Below are 18,496 nucleotides of genomic sequence, written 5' to 3' on the forward strand. Positions count from 1 at the left end.
ACACGGGGCTCAGCCGGAGGTGTTGGGCTGTGCCAGTCAGCGAGGTGTTTTGTGGAGCAGTCATCGACCAGCAGTTTGTCAGCTCCAGCGCCTGTAAATTCCTGTGTCAAGTGTAAAAAATCAGTTAACACGTTGTTCTATTTTAAAAGATTTTTTTTTTTCATGACGGCCGTCTGTCTGACGGGGTACCCCTCTCCTCCGCCACGGCGTGCGGGGGGTGCGTGTCCTCTACACCTCCGACCCCCTCGGGAAGGAGGGAAGTTGGAGACGATACCCAGGGGTCTCTTGGAGGGGACGGCGATGGGGCAGGGGGACACAGCCCCGCGGAGCTCCGCCGGCTGCCGGGCAGCTCAAGGGGCTCATTGTGCCCGGGGCTGGGCGGTGCTGCCCTCCCCGCGGGCCGGGGCCGGGAGCGGGGCGGGCCCGGGCCGGGGCGGTGCAGCCCCGCCGGGGCCCGGGCCGGGGCCGGGGCCGGGGCCGGGCAGCTCTCCCTCCCGCGGCAGCCATGGCAGAGGGCTCCGAGAAGGTGCCGATCGCCCGAGTGGGGCCCGACGATGTGGAGCTGTGCCTGCCCCCCGTGAGTGCTGCCGGCAGGCACCGGGCGGAACAGGGTGGGAGCGGGAGAAAGGGGCATGAGTTGGGATGGAACGGGACCCAGCGAGTCGAGACGGGACGGGTTGGGACTGTGGGGAACGGGTGGGGCCGAGACAGGTCGCAGTGTAGCGGGACGGAACGGGACAAAACGGGTCGGGTCGGGTCGGGTCCGGCCGGGGGTCCGTGCCCTGTCCCTGCTGCCACCCGCGCTCTCCGCAGGCGTACGCGGCGGCCGCGCCCCCCGGGCCGGGGCGGCTGCTGAAGGCCGGGGCCGCGGTGCTGATCGCCGGGGCCCTCCTGCTGCTGGCCGGGGCCATCGGCGCCTTCTACTTCTGGAAAGCCACGGAGCGGCAGGTGAGCGCGCCGGGCCGGCCCCGGGGCACCTCCGACCGGGGCCGCGTGGGCGGGGAGCTCTCGCACCGACGGAGAGGCACGGGCTGGAAGCGCTCCTGGCGAGGTCTATAAGAGGTCTTTAAGAAGACCTGTAGATTTTTTTCCTTTCAAAAATCCCAAACACCTACAAACCCAAACCTATAATCGCTGTCTTTGGTAGCTGTGTGGATGGAGCTTCCTGGAAGCACATTTATTAGCGAAGACGAAACACATCTTTGAGAGCACAGACTCTGCATTGATTTCTGCTCACAAATCCTCAGTGAACTCAAACCCCAGCAAGTCCCCAGAGATTCACAAGCTGGGAAAACTCCAGCTCTCAGGACAAAAAAACATTGAAATGTGTAAATTCTTTTTTCATAGCATCTGCATTCTCAGTCCAGATTCTACCTGGACTCTCAAGTATGTAATGCTATAATTAACCCATTAACAGGCACCATTCGTTCTGGTGCTTTGTATGACTGTGCATACACTTAGGTTTGCAGCTGTGGAGCAATTTTTAAAGTTAAGTTTTATTATTTACAGTTTCTGGGGTACATGAGAAACGCTTTATGCAAAGATTGAAACTGAGAAGCTGGTGATCAGTTAAAGACCCAAACTTAAGAGCGTTAGAACATGTTTACAGATTAACTTTTCTTTCTGTTTACACAGAATTTGTGTAAACAGAAAGAAACATATTTGAAACATGATGGTACACACATGAATGTACCCTTCTCCATAAATTAAATTAGTACCCTTGAATTTACTTTGGAAGTTTTGTACTGCCTCTGGCCACACGCCAGCCCTCATCAAGGAGAGCCTTGTGTGAATTCCAGGAGCCATGGCCCTGTGAGATACACCCCTACACATAAGGATAATTCAGATAATCAGAAAGAAAAGTACAAGGTTTTACAGCAAGAAGACAGGACACATTGCTGACCTCTAAGACGTGCTGCAAGAACCGTGTGCTTCTCTAAAGCAAGGCTTTTGCAAAGGGAGAGGGATGCAAATGGTGGCACAGGCAGGGGACAGTGCTTTCAGCTCTGAGCAGGTAGGTGCATTTGTGGAGTACAAGACAATGTTTCCCTTTTTTAATGCTCCTGTCATCTAAATTTAGCCATACAAAATATGTCACATTCATAGTTTCCATTAAGGTTCAAAGCTGCTCTCCAGGTGAAGACACTGGGAAAGCTGAGAGTTATTTTTCCAAGCTGCCTTCAAACTCAGAAAGCTGTACTTGAGTTGCAAATGTTTAGGAAGCAACTGCAAAAATTATATCCAGAGTAATTAATTAAAAAAAAAACTAATGCAATTTTTAAATTCTTGGTTTTATTTTATATCTTTAAATTCTTCCCTAGATGACAGGAGTATCAAAGTCTCAACTCTAGCTCAGCCCCTGTCAGGGGGAGACCACATACACTGGTCTGGTTTTATGGGCCACGTTCAACAGGAGTCCTAGAAAGCAGAAATATGGGAGTGGCTGTGTATAACTGAGGAACCATAAATCTTTAGCACCTTAGACTTCCCTGAGCGAAGGTGAGAGAAGAAGAAATTTGTCTCTAGCTGTCAGTGTAAATTTTTCATTAATATGCTGTAAAGGCTTTTTTAAGACCCAAAATAAACTGCTTGTGCAGCACTTTTAGCAGAGCTGCACAGGAGAATCACAAAACCCCTCCACAGATTGTGGTTCTCCAGCAAATACAACCATGCTGTAGCTCTCCTCATTGAAAATAGGATAAGGGCAAATATGCTGACAAGGAAAATACAAGCCTATACAACTTCAGATCCAATTTAAACAAAGTTCACATCCATTACAAGCTGGGAAGTGTGTTCGTATTCAAGAGGAACCTGTTTTCCTGTGCCTCAGCAGAACATCCTAAGAGATAAACAGAGGTTGGCCTCCTTCAGAGTAGGACATTCACGCCTGCTGTCCTTTGGGAATCATGCCAGCATAACAAGCAATTCCTAAACTGTCCTAGAAGAAGGTTTTTAGGTCAGAGTGAACATGGGTGTGGACTCACCCCATGTTGGTTTTGAAGTAAAACTATAAGCACTCCCTGGAAGGGGGATCTCAGGTCTCTAGTCCTACCTGATGCTCAGAGCAGGGACAGCTGTGGGGTCAGAGATGGTTGCTCAGGGCTTTATCCAGTCAGGCTGTGAAAACTTCCAAGGATGGAGGCCAAACAACCTCTCAGGGCTGGCTGCCCCACTGCCAGCCGGACCTAATGCTGAAGTAGTGCAGTGTTGGTTGTTGGAGGGTTATCAAATGCCTGCAGCAGCAAAATTTAGGAGCTAAATAGGGATATGAGAGTCAGATTGACCCATTGCCTGGTGTAGGAGGAAGGCAATAAGTAATTACTGGCATGTGCTACCGCTCTTTTATTGATTCCAGGTGTACAACGTTCACTATACTATGAGCATTAATGGAAAAGTACAAGATGGATCAATGGAAATAGATGCTGGAAACAACTTAGAGACATTCAAAACAGGAAGCGGGAGTGAAGAGGCAGTTGAAGTCCATGATTTTCAGATCGTAAGTAGTGCCACTCTTGTCCTTCATGGAACACACTCCAGTGCTGGACTCTTAAGGACACCTTGTTCTGCCCTGACTTCTCTGCCCCACTTAGCCTCAGGTTCCAGCCTCCAACCATCCACGCAGACATTTTTGCTCTCCTGGCTTGCATTCTCAGGGAGACAGGCAGTTTCTTCCAAAACAAAAATCTAAGTGCTTTTTGGAGATCAGCCATGCCAGGTACCACTCCAGGAAGTGGTGTGGATTAGGCTGCGTCAGGTTTGACTTCATGTAAATACTTTGCATTTTCAAACCGCTGAGCAGAAATGTGACATGTGACCTTGGGGTCCTACTAGAAGAACATTCTGTCAGGCGGTGACACAACCCTCACCTGACTTCAAGTGGTGTGAACTGGCAGAAACACCTCCCCCAAACACCTGTTTGAGGAGCAGAGGGTCAATACAGTAAGACAAGGAGACACCAAGGAAAGCCCACTCTGCAGTGCTTGACTTTGGGAGCTTCCTTTGCAGAACAAATGAATCCATGCCAAAAGATGCTGGACCCCAACTTTCCCAACAGCTGTGGTTCTGCCTTTATGCAACTCCCATTAGCATCACCATAGCAACATTATTGGCAGCTGAGTAGGAGCATCCACAGTGAGCCCTTCTCATTTGCCATTTCACATCTGCACAAAAGCACCAGTCCACCGGAGAGATGCTGAACTCATGTTTCCTCCACGTGTGTTGCTGGTGAGATACTGCCTGTCACAACCAGGTTATGAATCAGCTCCTAACACCAACCAGCTCACAGGACCTCCCAGGGACGGTGCCTGCTTGTAATTACAGAGGGCCAGGGACAGCCTCAGCAAAAGGATGATGCCACTTGGGTTTTCAGCCAAGAATGCACACAAAGGAGAAAGCAGCTGAAGAGATGTGCTTCCAACAGACTGGTATTTACATTAGCAGTTCTAGATTGACTGGCACTGCCAGAACGACTGCATGGTCAGAGAAGGCTTGGATTTGGCAATATTAGGGTACTCCTAGAACACCTGGTACACCACAAAGCCTTGTGTCCTAATGCACACATCCTTGCATAGCCATCTCCTCTGTCACTGCTTTTACTAGTCATTTTGTTGTGAAGGGGGTGTGTGCAGCTACACAAGACTGCAGACACACAGGACATGGCTCAGGTGCCCCAGTACCATCCATCTCATGCTGCACTGCATCACAATGTGTCGAGTTGGAAGGGATCCACAAGGATCATTGGGTCAGACTCCTGGCACAAGACCATCCCCAAGAGTCACACCATGTGCCTGAGAGCATTGTCTGAATGCTTCTTGGTCTCTGTCAGGCTGGTGCTGTGACCACTTTCCTGGGGAGCTGTTCCAGTGCCCAACCACCCTCTGGGTGAAGAACCTTTTCCTGCTATCCAACCTGAACCTCCCCTGACACAACTTCAGGCCATTCCCTTGGATCCTGTCATTTTCACCACAGTGTCTGCCCTCCTCTTCCCCTAACTGCAACAAGGTCTCCCCTCAGTCTCCTCCAGGCTGAACAGCCCTCAGCCATCCCTCATACAGTTTCCTCTCAAGGCCCTTCACCATCTTCATTGCCCTCCTTTGGACACACCCTAACAGTTTAATGTCTTTCAGTGTGGCACCCAAAATTGCACACAAAGGCATCCGTGATACCCCTTCAGGGCAGATGAGAGGGGTCATGCTGACACCCACACCTCTTTCCCCTGGCAGCTAGAGGCCAGGCAGAAAACCAGCACAACTTAAAGGGCACTAGGTAATTATATTTAGGTGGCTGATTGGAGCTTTTTCACCCACATGAAAAACACAAAAATCCAAATTTATCTAAATTTCTAATGTAGAAGAGAGCTCTTTTATGGATACCGAAAACCTACAGTAGAACCATAGAAACTACAATGGCAAGATGTTGATGCTCGAGGTGCTGGCACAGGGCTGGAAGGAGACTTGCTCCTTCTCTTGCTTAAAACTAAACACAGTTTATGCAATTGCATTTCTCTTGCTTAAAACTAAACACAGTTTATGCAATTGCATTTCACTCTAGGAGGCCAGATGAAGTCCCACACAGATTTCTGCACCAAACTGCCCGTCACAAACTTCCCTTTGCTGTCACAGTCACTTAATTGTACAGACTGAACCAAACTGCCCCCACATTTTTGTAAAACTGTGTCACAAGGGTACCATGCCACCAGCTAGCACAATTTCAAGACTGCCTACGTTAGGTGCTAAGTTACAGTTCAAATCATGTCAACTAATTCCTTAACAGAGGTACTCCAAGTAGCCTACAGCCTGCATGGGAACACTTACATAAAACACCCCCCCACTTTCAGAAATCACGCAAAAACTTCTAGACCAATTTGACCAAAATTGTGAAGCTAAAATGATGAAGGGAAGAGTGTTTTATGGCTTCTGGTTTTAAATAAGGTTAACCTTCAGACTGAAAATTCAGTGGCAATTTTAGCAGAGCTGAGGCACTTTGTTGGGGGTGGTGAGGAGCTGGAGGGCTGTGCACAACCCCCTGCCTTCTGCTTTTGCAGGGCATAACTGGGATCCGTTTTGCTGAAGGAGAAAAATGCTACATCAAAGCTCAGCCAAAAGCCCACATCCCTGAAGTTGATGCTATGGCTAAAGCGAGCCTCTCATCTGAGCTGGTAAGGGGTAGTTTGTTGGTTTTTTTAAACTAATCTTTGTATAGAGAGAGCCTAAAGGAGGTACTTAAATACAAATTAAAATGGCATTTGGAAGCCACTCTGGCTCATGGTAGGGTTGTTAAACATAGGGTAGGATAGCTGAGGAGTCATTGACTGGTTGCAAGGAGTTGAAGGGTAAGAAAGGTTGAAAGGTAAGAAAAACAAGATTGGTGTCAGACATGTCACTGTGTCCAGGGACATGGTGAGAGGTTGCAGATTAGTAAGTGTGGAAGCCACAGACTGATTTCTGCCAGATCCACAGGAGATCTCCGTGACAAGAGCACCTGCCTGAGACCAGGCTGTGCACAAGGCTGGAAGGGAGGGCGAGGAAGTAGTCAATGCAAAGGAGGACTGTGGTGGATGCCAGGAGATATCCATGAATGCTCTTGAGCACAAGCATGAACTCCATCACTCTAATCAGTAAAACGGAATTGTGGAAAACATGGCAAAAATTAAAATAACTCACAAGAAATAATTTCTTCTAAAAAATATGACTTTGCCTTCTTAGCAAAAAAATAAAATTTCATTTTACATTAACTAGAATTTGCATCACAACCAGCACAGAAGCTGCAGTTCTACCCCGGATACCACCAAGCCTCACATTTGCCCAAGAAGCTGATTGCTTGACGTGCTCAAAGCCCAAGTTTCCCAGAGCTCAGACCCCAAACTTATTGCTCACACAGGAGTGGCTCCAGTGACTTGAGTCCAGCAGAGCCTGGATGCTGCTGGAGGCTCAGTCACTGGCAGGAGAGCACAGGAGATCCACAGCCCCTTTCCCTGGGTTTGCTCTGCTCCTGGGAGAACAAAAGCAAGATACAATTAGTGGGGAGAGAGGTGCTGTTACGGTTGCACCTCCCTGCCGTGGTGCTGTGACTCCTGAACATCTGCTTTAAAATTAAGGGGAAAAAGATCACTCCTAATAGAGTCAGAAAAGCTGACAAATGTTACAAAGCCTCCTGACACTGGCAGGATTTTCCCCATGATGGGAAAGAGAACTTGCACGAATTCCAGAGAGAGAGTTCTATCTTTCCTGCCTTGCCTTATTTTAAAGGCAGCGGGCCTTGACTTAATTAGTGCTATTGCTTGAAGTCAAAGATTGAATTTTTTATCTTTTTGTAAAAACAAAGTCACAGACCTGAAGAGATTATCCTAAATAATCAAACACTTACTTCTAATTCTACCTGCTGACAGTAAAACTATTTCCTTGTCCTGTTTTTTGTGCATCTTCTCCCAAGATGCATCACCTGTGTAACTGTTGCAATGAATCACACGCACCAAGCAGCTTAGTGCTACCACTAAGACATTAACTTTTCCCTGTCACTCGATTTTCCAGGCCAGATGTACTACAGGAATGGCAAAGTAGTATTTATTTTTCTAGGCCAAGTAATCTCTCCGATATATTCCGGAAGTATTTAGGAGAAAGTATGCATATGCTGTTTTCCTACAATGGGCATCATAGCAACACTACCTACAAAAATTGTTGAGTAAAATGAGTTTTATAGATACCCAAGTTCTGGCTGCTCACAAGTCTCATTTCAAACAGAAACAAAGGATATTTTTGTTTCTGAAAATTAGAGTCAGATATTTCTGATGTTGATAAAAGCTTAAGTGGGAGAATGTAAATAAAGAGCAGTAGACAGATTGGATAGCAAACTTAAATCACTTGAGACCTACAAAATAAATCAATAAACACTAAAGAAACAACAACTCAAGGGAATAAATTGATTTAGTCAGTTATATAACAAGTCTTGATGACTTTTATGAAAGCAATTTAGAATTCTAACTTTGAAATCATGCTGGTTTTCGTGATTCAAAAGTTAGTTTTCTTTTAATATTTCACCGTTGCTATAAAATACTTACACATTTTATGTAAAATAATACTTTGAACTAACAACTTTAAAGAATCAATCACTGGCATTTTCCTACATTACTTTGAAGATATGAACCAAAAACCTGCAGGGTACACTTCAAAAAGACAGGCTCCTTTAACTTGCACTTCAAGCTTTTGGTCAATTGAATTGCTTTACCAAACAAGACCTTTAATCAGACCGATCACATTGACTTAAAACTGGAAGCTGGAGCAGTTCTCAAGCTATAATCCTCTCTAAAACTTTTAGAACAAGATTCCACCCCTCACCCCCCCATACACACATTGTAAATAGAGTTATACAGTGGGAGTATGTCAAATGAGAACAGGCATAAGAAGAAATGAGGTACTTGGGTTTTGCTGGTATTTCATTGCTGCTTTGCTGAAGGAGGTAGAACTTTGGTTTCTACCACCTGAAATTCTGGTGCTTTGGGCTCAGAGACCTCTGACACCCAGCCCTCATGCATGGGGCAGAAGCCTTCTAGGAGTGAGATGGGTGAAATCACATTCCCAGCAAAGCTGACAGTGGCTCTGCCCTTCATTTCAGTGGAGGCAGCCCTTCCCCAGGCTTTGGCTCAGCACGATTCCTTCACATTCACGACATAGAGGGATGCTCAGTATTAGTTGCAGCGGATAATTATACAGTTTGGTGCTCAAGAATTAGCAGCGAGCAGGCACATGACTGCTCGCTGAACAGCAAAGGATTTATGCTCTTCTATTTGCAGGAAGATGAAATCATGCCTGTGAGATTTGACAAAAACTCCCTTATCTGGGTGGCTGCAGATGAGCCTATCAAGCATAACAGCTTCCTAAGCCCCAAAATTTTAGAGCTTTGCAGGGATCTTCCAATTTTCTGGCTGCGACCAACATATCCCAAAGGTAACGTTTCTTTTATTTGAAAAGTATGTTATCCCTCCCTTCATCTAAATGCCTTCCCTTCATCAGGTTTGCTACTGAAACTAGCACATCTGGGAAACCAGACTCCTTTGCTCCCTTGCCCACACCTTCCTGGGCTTGTGCCAAGATTGTGGGTTTGGAGTTATCCCCTAGATATTTTCCATCCTTGTATTTACTCAGACAATTTGCATAGCCCAAGTGGGTGACTTGCTAGGAGATTAAATATTTCCAGAGAGGTCAGCCTCCTTCTAGAGAAAGACAAGACAACAGCTTAAACTAGCCCCCATAATGTGTAGGCAGGTGGCACCAGGTAGCAGGAACACTGGCCAGGAATTCAAGACCGTAGCCTGTCCTGTTTTCTACCCTGCTTCCCCAGAGGAATTCAGTGGAGTGGAAGGAAGATGCTTTAAGCCAGCCAGCTGGTGGATGGTTTATGAGACCCTGGGGCAGTCCCAGCTCTGAACTTGGGGCCCATAGGCAAGCTTAGCAAAGGTGTTCAGGAGTCACCAGGAAGATGGCTACTCCACCAGGTAACTTCCAGGCTTAGAAGGAGAGAAGGCTCAAAAATGTTTGTTCCTCCTTGGTCCAGTTAATATCAGAACACTTGGGTGGGACAACACGTGCGAAAAAAAACTACCACATTTTAGAGCACCTGTGGACCCAAGCTACCAATATTTTCCACTTCCCTTCATGATCTTGCATATCCCACTGGGCAACAAAAGAGTAGTATCAAAGCTGTCCAGAACCAGATATCCTTGAAAGCAGGGCATCATCCCGCCATAAAAGCATTTTTAAAAATATGTGAGATGTGAACAGCTGGTCTTGCTAGTGCTGGAAACTGCTGCTGGGTTTGTGACTACAGGCTGGGTCCAAAAACCCTGAACAAATCTCAAATTTTGCCTCAAGGAGATAGGAGGGAGGAAGGGAAAGGCAATCACACTGCTTTGGACTGGCACTGGCTGCAGACACAACATAGGAAGGCAAGTAGCTCCCGTGGCAATGCACAGCAAGTTTGCCAAGGCCCAGTTTCAGTTTTCTCTCTGTCCTCCATCCTCTCTTTTTTTTAATATTTAAAGAAATCACTGAAATATTAGGTAACTACAATGACACTCATGGTAAGAGTGTCATAACTACAGTAACTCAAGGTAAGACTGTCCCTCAGTGATTATTTCTTCAGATAACCAGAGGAGAGAAATGAAGAGAAACAAGCGCCAATCAGAACCAAACTTTGATGAGGAAGACTTGGAAGCTGCTTCTGAAGAAGTAAACCCCAGGTCACGCACCGTGCAGCTGACTCAAGAGCTTGGCCACCAGGCTAATGAAACCAGGCCAATGGGACAAGAAACTGATCAAACATTTAATCCAGACAACCCATACAACGTGAGTATGTGCACTGTAATCTTCCTTCAGAGCTCAGGACTGTGTTGGACAGGTAACACTGGTAATATGGGGCTTGTAATTATTTTTTAATTTAATCTGCACAGTCTTTGCTTGTTCACCTTTTCTAGGAAATATTAGACTGGTAAAACACCTGAGAAGCTCAAAAATGTCTTCCCTCTGTCCTCTTCTCCCAGTTTTAGATTTCTGAAACAAGTCTGAAACAAGCACAAGTGCTTGAGGTCACAAGGTTAAGGCAAGTTGATGCCAAGTTGCTTTTTGAGGTTTCCAGATCCATATGGAAACAGCACTGGAGATCTGACAAGGGTAGCACCTTCTAGAAACAAACCAAAGCTGGTCTTGATCAGACAGCTGAGACCCACCATTTACTATGTGAAGAGACTCCAGTAGCTAGAAACATGCTTTGCTCTCAAACAAATTAGTACCAGACATGACTGCTACAGGGGAACATAGCAGAAGCATCTGGGTGCAAAGAGATAAATGTTCAGGCAAATAAATTTCTTTCTCAGCCTCTTCTCTATGAGGGTAAGCAATCCTAGACTAGCAATAACCTGACAGAGAAGAATTTGTTTTGAGACAGCAGCAGTGGGTGGAGGATGACTGTCGTAAAACTTGTTCTCACCCTTCAAGAAGCAGCAGCCCCCAGAAAGAGCAGAGGAGCCGTCCTGCTGTGTCCCAACACCTCTGCCACGCTGCAGGAACACTGGCTGTGCAGGAGGCACCTTCCAGTCTGCTGCACCAGCGCCAGACAATTTACACCCACCATTGGGTGCAGCAGGAGTAAGTCATTTTAATACAACACTGTCACAAGATAAATGCCTCCTGCTCTGGAAGTAAGTCCCAGCTTTGACTTGACATTTATGTAACAGCAGGAGATCATTATACTGTGACAGCATTCTGCCAAGTTGACATCCCTTAATTAAACTTAAATTAATCACTCCAAATAAAGTGGATCTAAATCGACTCTCACGAGGTCAGTAAAGCATCAGTGGCACTGGAATGTAGCTTCTCCTCACAGCCACTAACGTGACCATCTCCATGAGGTCTGAGATGCCCTGCCTCTGGAGGCACAACGGCCACGGGTCTGCTGTTCCAGCCCGGGGGCAGCCGGCCAAATGGAGAACAGCCAGACAGATGCAGCCATCAGACTTCCCTCAGCCTGCAGGGTGGGGTTCCACCAACAGCGACTGCACCATGCCTGTCACCAGGCTTTCTTAGAGACCGAGTCACTGGACTGACAAGCACCATTAATTATGCTCCAGGCCTTTCCTGAAGGATGAAATGAATCCTCCCTAGAGCTATTTACTCACTGTAAGTGGAGCCTGGATGATGAGCTCAGGTGATGTTCATGGTGGCAAGCATCTGAATTCAAGGATGATGAATCCTGACCACGGAAACATCTTGCCTACTCTCGATGAGCTCAGGTGAGGTGATGTTCATGGTGCAAGCATCTGAATTCAAGGATGATGAATCCTGACCACGGAAACATCTTGCCTACTCTCAGGACTGGGATGCAGTTGCTGGGGTCCCTAAAAACACCCAGCTGTCACTAATGTCCTATACAAGCCCAGACAAGGGCTGGCACCTTTCTGTATCACTTGTTTTGTTGTGCTGCTACTTTCCAAAAATGAATGACAAATGCTTAGGTAAAAAGATAACTGGTACTTCAGCATTTGTGCATTACTGCTGCTTTTCTTGAAGTAACACCAATGGGCAAAGAACAACCCAAGTGTCCAAAAGCAGAATATCAGGTTACCTTTTTTTCCCCAGAAATGAGGAAAGGAATTTTGAAGGGTAAAGGCTTTTAGGTATTTTGTGCATGCTTTGCTCCATTTAACTCCTTACTGTCAGCTGCAGAACAGGCACAATTCTCACTGTCAACAATGCACCTACGTGTGGCGGGATGGGAGGGAAGGAACCAGACTCAGAGACGAGCCAAATTCTCAGAAAACTGCAGGGGACCAGAGGAGTAATTTCCTAAAAGTGCTGTAAAAAGCATTAAAATACAGAATCTAAAACTAGTAATAAAAACCACATCATATATTTCAGGAATTCTCACCTACATGAAAGATTCAGGTATCTTGAAATAATTTCCATCACTAATATTTAAAGTTTGGGAGGAGCTTACTGTTGCTGGAGCTTTTGCAAGGACAGTAGAATAAAAATACTCAAGTTAGAGCTGCCTGTTGTTCTTTCCATTTTGCAAGGGTGATTGCACCAATTCTACACTTCTGCCAAGGAGAGCAAGACAAAAGAAAAAATAATAAAGCATGGGACGCTAAGTGGGAGTTTTGTCAATTTCCACAGCCCAAGACTGCAGGTTTTACCCTTTGTGGGGTTAACGGGAGCATGGATGTATTCTGCTATTCCATGAGAATGAGAACACTGGGATGACATTTAACATTTTACATTCCAGCAGCAGGAAGGTGAAGGGATGGCTTTTGACCCCATGCTGGATCACCTGGGTGTGTGCTGCATTGAGTGCCGGCGGAGTTACACGCAGTGCCAGCGGATCTGCGAGCCCCTCATGGGCTACCACCCGTGGCCTTACCACTACCAGGGCTGCCGCACCGCCTGCCGCATCATCATGCCCTGCAGCTGGTGGGTTGCTCGTATCATGGGCGTTGTGTGAGAAAATCCCTTGACCAAAACAAAAAAAACTAAACTGGAGCCTTGACAAAATAAGCAGGAATACAATGAACTGGTAAAAGACTAAAACCAAAGCAGCAGTACTGATCCTGCCTTACAAAATCAGAGCCTGTTTTTCTGCACCAAAAGCAAGGTCAGATATTCCAACTGCAAATTAAAATCCCAAGTTAATATTCCATTAGCTTTACAAGAAGCAAGGGTATATTAGCACTTGCTGAATTAAAAAATTGAGACATCTCAAAAAAAGACAATATTAAACTTTGCTTACAATTGGTTTAGCAGTCCAGAAGCTTGCCTGTACATCAAAATAAAGCATTTCAAAACAAACCCCTCTCTTTCCAAGCTATATGTGAAAATTTACACCCAATTAAGCAACTAGCTCAACTTGTACACTTGGGAGTGCCTTTAATCCATGTAACTTACTTAAATAAATCACAACTTAAGTTGCTCCCTGTTGCTATTCAGAGTTGCCAGATCATTATGAATGGTTATAAACCAATTACAGCATACCTTTCCCACAAAGCTGCTCCAGGGGACACGGGAAAGCGCACATTGTGCTAAATCGGAAACAAACAGCAGGAAAAGGAGCTGTGGAAGGGAATGTGAGTGGCTGCAGAATCAAAACCCTTTGCACATCCCAACATCAAAGAAGCCCCAGCATCAAGAATCCTGTATCCATGATACCACTGTAGTGTCTAACAAGTATCTGCTATCCAGCTACTACAGCAAAAGTATTTACATGCAGTTACAGACCAAGGAGTCTCAAGACCCTTCAGAATCTGCAACAGCCACTGTTATTTATAAATCCTTGAACTAGACACTTCTAACACAAGATTACAACCCCTCTTTATTTCACATGGATAGCAGCCATTCACACCAGTTCCTTTAGCTTTGCTGAAGCTCACATCCCTTCCCCACAAGAGAAACTGTTTACCAGAAGGGAGGGGGAAAAAAAAAAAGAAAAGCCTTTTTTTTTTCCTCTCCTTTCTCACCTCACCCTTTCTGCTGAGGCAAACTCTGCAGTTATTGGGATTGATCCCATTACACATTAAATGTCTGAGGAAGGTACTAAGCTGAAACACTCAAAGCTGGAACAACGTAGTATTTCTAGCCTTGAAAAACAAAAATAGTGATATTACACCACCTTTATCCATACTATGTATCTTGAACCCTACCTCCAAGTTTATGGAGCCATCTACATCATCTTTATTAACAAAATGGTTCAGCTTTTCTTAAAGTCTGCTTTCTGGAGCATTCATTTTTGTGACTAAACAGCTCTTGAGATGTTGCAAGCCCAGTAATGTTATTAACACGGCGTGACACAGAGAAAAGAGGAATTAATTTGACATAATCATGGCTTAAAGAAAATAAAGACAACCTCATGTGGAATGCTAAACTGCATATCTAAAAAGCAAAGTGTTAAATGAGAATAAGATGAGAGTAGAATTCAATATTTTGTTCTATTGTAGCTTTTTAGTATAAACTTCACCTTCCCTTAATCTGAAGGACAGACTTGCTTTGAAATATTTAAATTATAAACTTCTTAAAGTGAGATTTCAAGGCCTGTTAAATGTGAGTTTCTGCTTTTTAAACTGAAAATGACCTTGATCATTATGTTGTTTTAGAAGTACATCTATCATAGGCTTAGAAAAGTCAGTTTCCTTTTTTTTTTTACTGCAGATTAAACAAACACATTTAAAAAAACCCAGTTGCTTTCTGTGCTTTTTTCAATGTAGAAGGTGTAACAATTCTTTCACATACTCATTCAAGAACTGTCTGAAGAGGGAAAGAAGGGCATCAGCAAGTGAAACACCAGAGGCAGAGAGAGATAAATGTGACTGTGTGTATGTGTGAACTAGACTGTTGCTCTCTTTTGCATCTTGAGGCAGCGTGTCACCTGCTTCTCTCTGTGTCCCCCAATATAACAAACAGCCTTCTTCTGAAGACACAAAACCAACTTTCTTGTAGGTGATTTTCATGTCTACACATACTTAACAAAATTAACTTTTAAGAAAAGCTTGTAATCATTTGCTTTCTATAGGCAGTCACAAAGCATGTAAGAAGTCAAAAAGCATGGATCTAGAGCTGTCACATACAGCATGTACATCTTGAGAACGTGTCTGTACACACCATGCCACAAAAGCCACAGTGACCTTAACGTTTATCCATTTCCAAGATGTAGGCAACAAAATGCCTCCTCCAACTCAAGCTTCAAGCAAGCAAATTCCTATTTACCTTATATTGGATTCAAAGAGAGAAAAGTAAAGATCGTGTGCTGCAGCAAGGTTGGGAAAAAAACAACTGTTTCTTCAAAATCTGATTTTGAAGGAAAAGTTCTGAGACAACACAGGGATGGCAGTAAAACCAAAAAGCCAACGGTGTGAAAAGATGTCTGATATTCCCTGCAGTTGTGGCTTAGACTCCAGCTCTAACCACCCAGAGTGATCCTTTCACTACCAGTAAAGTAGTAAGTTTCTCACTGCCGTCACAAATGTAATACCTTAGCACACTGAAGAGGTTACAACATGTCAGCATTTGGGGAAGTATGGAGCAGTGTGTTCCTTGAATCTGACCCTGGGCCAGCAGAAAACTGAAAGCCTTCCTTTGGCTGAAGTTTAGGGAAGGAGAAGAGGAATGAGTTTGTCATCAACAGTGTCTCCCACCACAGGTGGGTGTATGTTTGTCACAGCACTGCAGTTCCACTATCCTTAAAACTTAATTACCCATGTGATTTTACTAGGAGGATTAGAATGGCAGAGCAGATTAGAGCAGAAAAAGGGGATAAATTCAGGCTGGTGAAAAAGAGATGGAAAACAGGGAGCAATCTCACACGAGTGAATAGAGTGAAAGCCAGTGATGGGAAGGCAGGAGGAGTCTTTTTACTAAATCTACAGTTTCCTTTCTCCTGACTTAAATGAACCCTTTTTCATACAGGATACACTTTTATCTACATTGAGAAAGCAAAAAGCAGCTGGGAGCCATGGGGCAATCTGGCTTCTACCTCCCATGTAACACTTCACCCCTACTGCAGCACAAAAAAAATCGAAGAAAGTTGCAGTGAAGAAAAGTCTAATCACTTGTTCCATGCAGTACAGGGGAAAAAAAAAAAGCAGTGAAGCATAAAACTACAGTTGGCAATGATTGCTGATTGAGATGTCTGGGTGGAGAGAATCTCTGCTCAGAAAGGGCAAAAGAGAGACTGAACCAGGAGCACCATCTTCTGCTTCTGAGAGGCTCAGCTGGCCTTTTACAAATACACATCTACAAAGTGGTCTTTCACAAGCACGTGTCAAAGACGATAGAGGCAGCCCTAACCTGCAGCAGGGATCTTTCCCAAGAGCAGGAGCAGAGAGCAATCTATGGTATTAAATGGGAACTGTTACATCTTGCTGTCCTCTTCCAATATTTCCATCCGTACACAGATCACTGAGGTCATCACATCACATCAGAGCACTGAAGTGATACTGCCTCAGTCTTCCAGACAGTACTATGTACAGATGACCAAAAGGCTTGGGGAAAAAACCCTCAGGTAGTTAGAACGCAATTAAACCATCATCCACTCTGTCCTTGCAGGCAGTTCCCTTCCTCCAGCCAACTCATTATCAGTGCTGCTACATATTCCACTCACCCTCCCCAATCCCAACGGAAATTCCCTTCGTCGCTGGTTTTTTTTCAGAACCTCTATTCAATGCCCAAGCTACTGCTTGCATTCTCTTGATCTACAGCTTCTGGTACCATTTTGTGTGTGTGCATTTTGACAGGAACAAAACACACTGTTCGTGAAGTTCATGAAGCACCTTCCCCCCCAGCTTTCTAAGGAAATTTTGCCTACTGATTGAATCCAATCTCCTCCAAACAAAAAACCCAACACCTCTCCGCGCCCCCCTCCCCCCCCATACATTCCCCTCTATCTATAAGGCAACAAGACATGCCATTATTGATTAACCTTAGCGTGAGGGAGGAACACACAAATTATCTGCCAGTGCTCAGGAACATGCTGGAGTTATGTCTAGACCTGCGAACTTCGTTTACAGGATTGAGATGGACAGGGAACTCTACCACTTGATTGCTACAAGTTTTAGCCTGAAGCTAAAGCATTATATTTGCATTACATATGCCTCAAGAGTATGTAAGTAGCAGTGCATTTAATTTTAGTTTTTGCCTTAAGCCAAGTGAATTGAATCTCAAAGCAGTGAAACAGTACCCACTTAATACAAGAATATATTGTGTTTATCTGACATAATGCTCCCATGGTCTTTCAGTAAGTGAAAGACAAAGGAACCTCTGCTACATTCTCTTCAGTAAGCAAGAGCAACTTGACTGGCAGAAAACATCTTCAAATTATTTTTTAATTTCTATTTAAGAGATGTTTACCTAGGCTTTGCCCCACAGCAAGCCTTTTCTAAACTCTCTTAAGTACTCTGAATGACATTTATAAAGCAAGGCTGGCCAAGAGACAAGAACACAATTTTGTGACAAAGTGAAGCACTCAGACATTTGTCTTCCTTCTACATTAAAAAGAAAGAAATGCTTTTGCGCATAAATAAAAGCAGCAAAGCACTTATCTGGGAGAATGGAGTTCAAGTACCTATTCGAAATCAAATCAACTCCAATGTTAGCATCCCATATGGATGGGCAAATGCTCTACATATTGAGCAACCAGCTACTCAGAATTCTCTGAAGGTCAAGAAAAGCCTCACACCAAAGCTAAAAATTCTTCTCTGAAACATGTCCCAAGTTTGTACTTTGAGAAACTCCAAGAAGCAGACACTGTTAAGTAAATGTCAAGAGGTAAGGCATAGAATACCCTTCCTAAATCCAATCCACCTCGGTTCATTGCATCCAAAGAGCAGGGCAAAATCCATTCTGAAGGTTATCAAATTTCAACTTTGGAAAGCATGTATCAATTCTGAAGCCAGAAGTGAGGCAAAAGAAATCACTGGCCAGCCTGCACTGCATCATCATGATCTCAGTGCATCAAGAAATTGCAATCATGTCAACCCTTGTAGTCATAGTCTACATCCAAAAAACCCCTCTTTTCAACATTTGCATGATTTTAAAGCCTTGCTGTCTCTCTACTGCACAGGCATAGTAACAGTAGTGGGGAAAAAAAACATTGCACTTTCCCAGCATCACTGCAAAATCTAGGTTCCTATTCCTCAGGAACAGAATATATCCTTCCTTCCTCCTCTTTAATTTTCAATCATCATTTAATACCTAACAGCTGCAGACTTCACTTGTCCTATTAAAAACACCTGTTCTAACAGCCTATTTTACCAAGCTCATCCAATTGACACTATAGGAAAATAACACATTCAATACAAAGACAACAGGCAGAATAACAAATGGTCCAGAAAACCCCACATAATTAGGAAAGCAAGGAAAAGTAGCAAACTTAAAACAGCATCCAATGGTTAGCAAGGAATGAAGTTGCCTTCATGGTGCTGTCAATATTTGCAATTCATGGTGTTTCTATGATGACAACATTT

General features: G+C 44.6%; 1 protein-coding gene across 2 annotated transcripts; it reads left to right on the top strand.

Moving 5' to 3' along the window:
• Positions 1-505: 505 nt before the first annotated feature.
• Positions 506-13,046, top strand: CNMD (chondromodulin). Of its 2 annotated transcripts, none has more exons than XM_041407341.1 (7): positions 506-577; positions 814-948; positions 3,356-3,496; positions 6,044-6,157; positions 8,789-8,942; positions 10,138-10,340; positions 12,775-13,046. In XM_041407341.1, exons 1-7 carry the CDS (start codon positions 506-508, stop codon positions 12,988-12,990), a joined length of 1,035 nt encoding a protein of 344 aa, XP_041263275.1. In that variant the 3' UTR covers positions 12,991-13,046. The 2 variants fall into 2 exon arrangements, with proteins under 2 accessions (XP_041263275.1, XP_041263276.1); XM_041407342.1 differs by having other exon boundaries at positions 12,778-13,046.
• The last annotated feature ends 5,450 nt before the right edge of the window (positions 13,047-18,496 follow it).

The sequence above is a fragment of the Onychostruthus taczanowskii genome, unplaced genomic scaffold (assembly GCF_017590055.1).
Source record: "Onychostruthus taczanowskii isolate IOZ18803 unplaced genomic scaffold, ASM1759005v1 scaffold26, whole genome shotgun sequence".
Classification (NCBI taxonomy): domain Eukaryota; kingdom Metazoa; phylum Chordata; class Aves; order Passeriformes; family Passeridae; genus Onychostruthus; species Onychostruthus taczanowskii.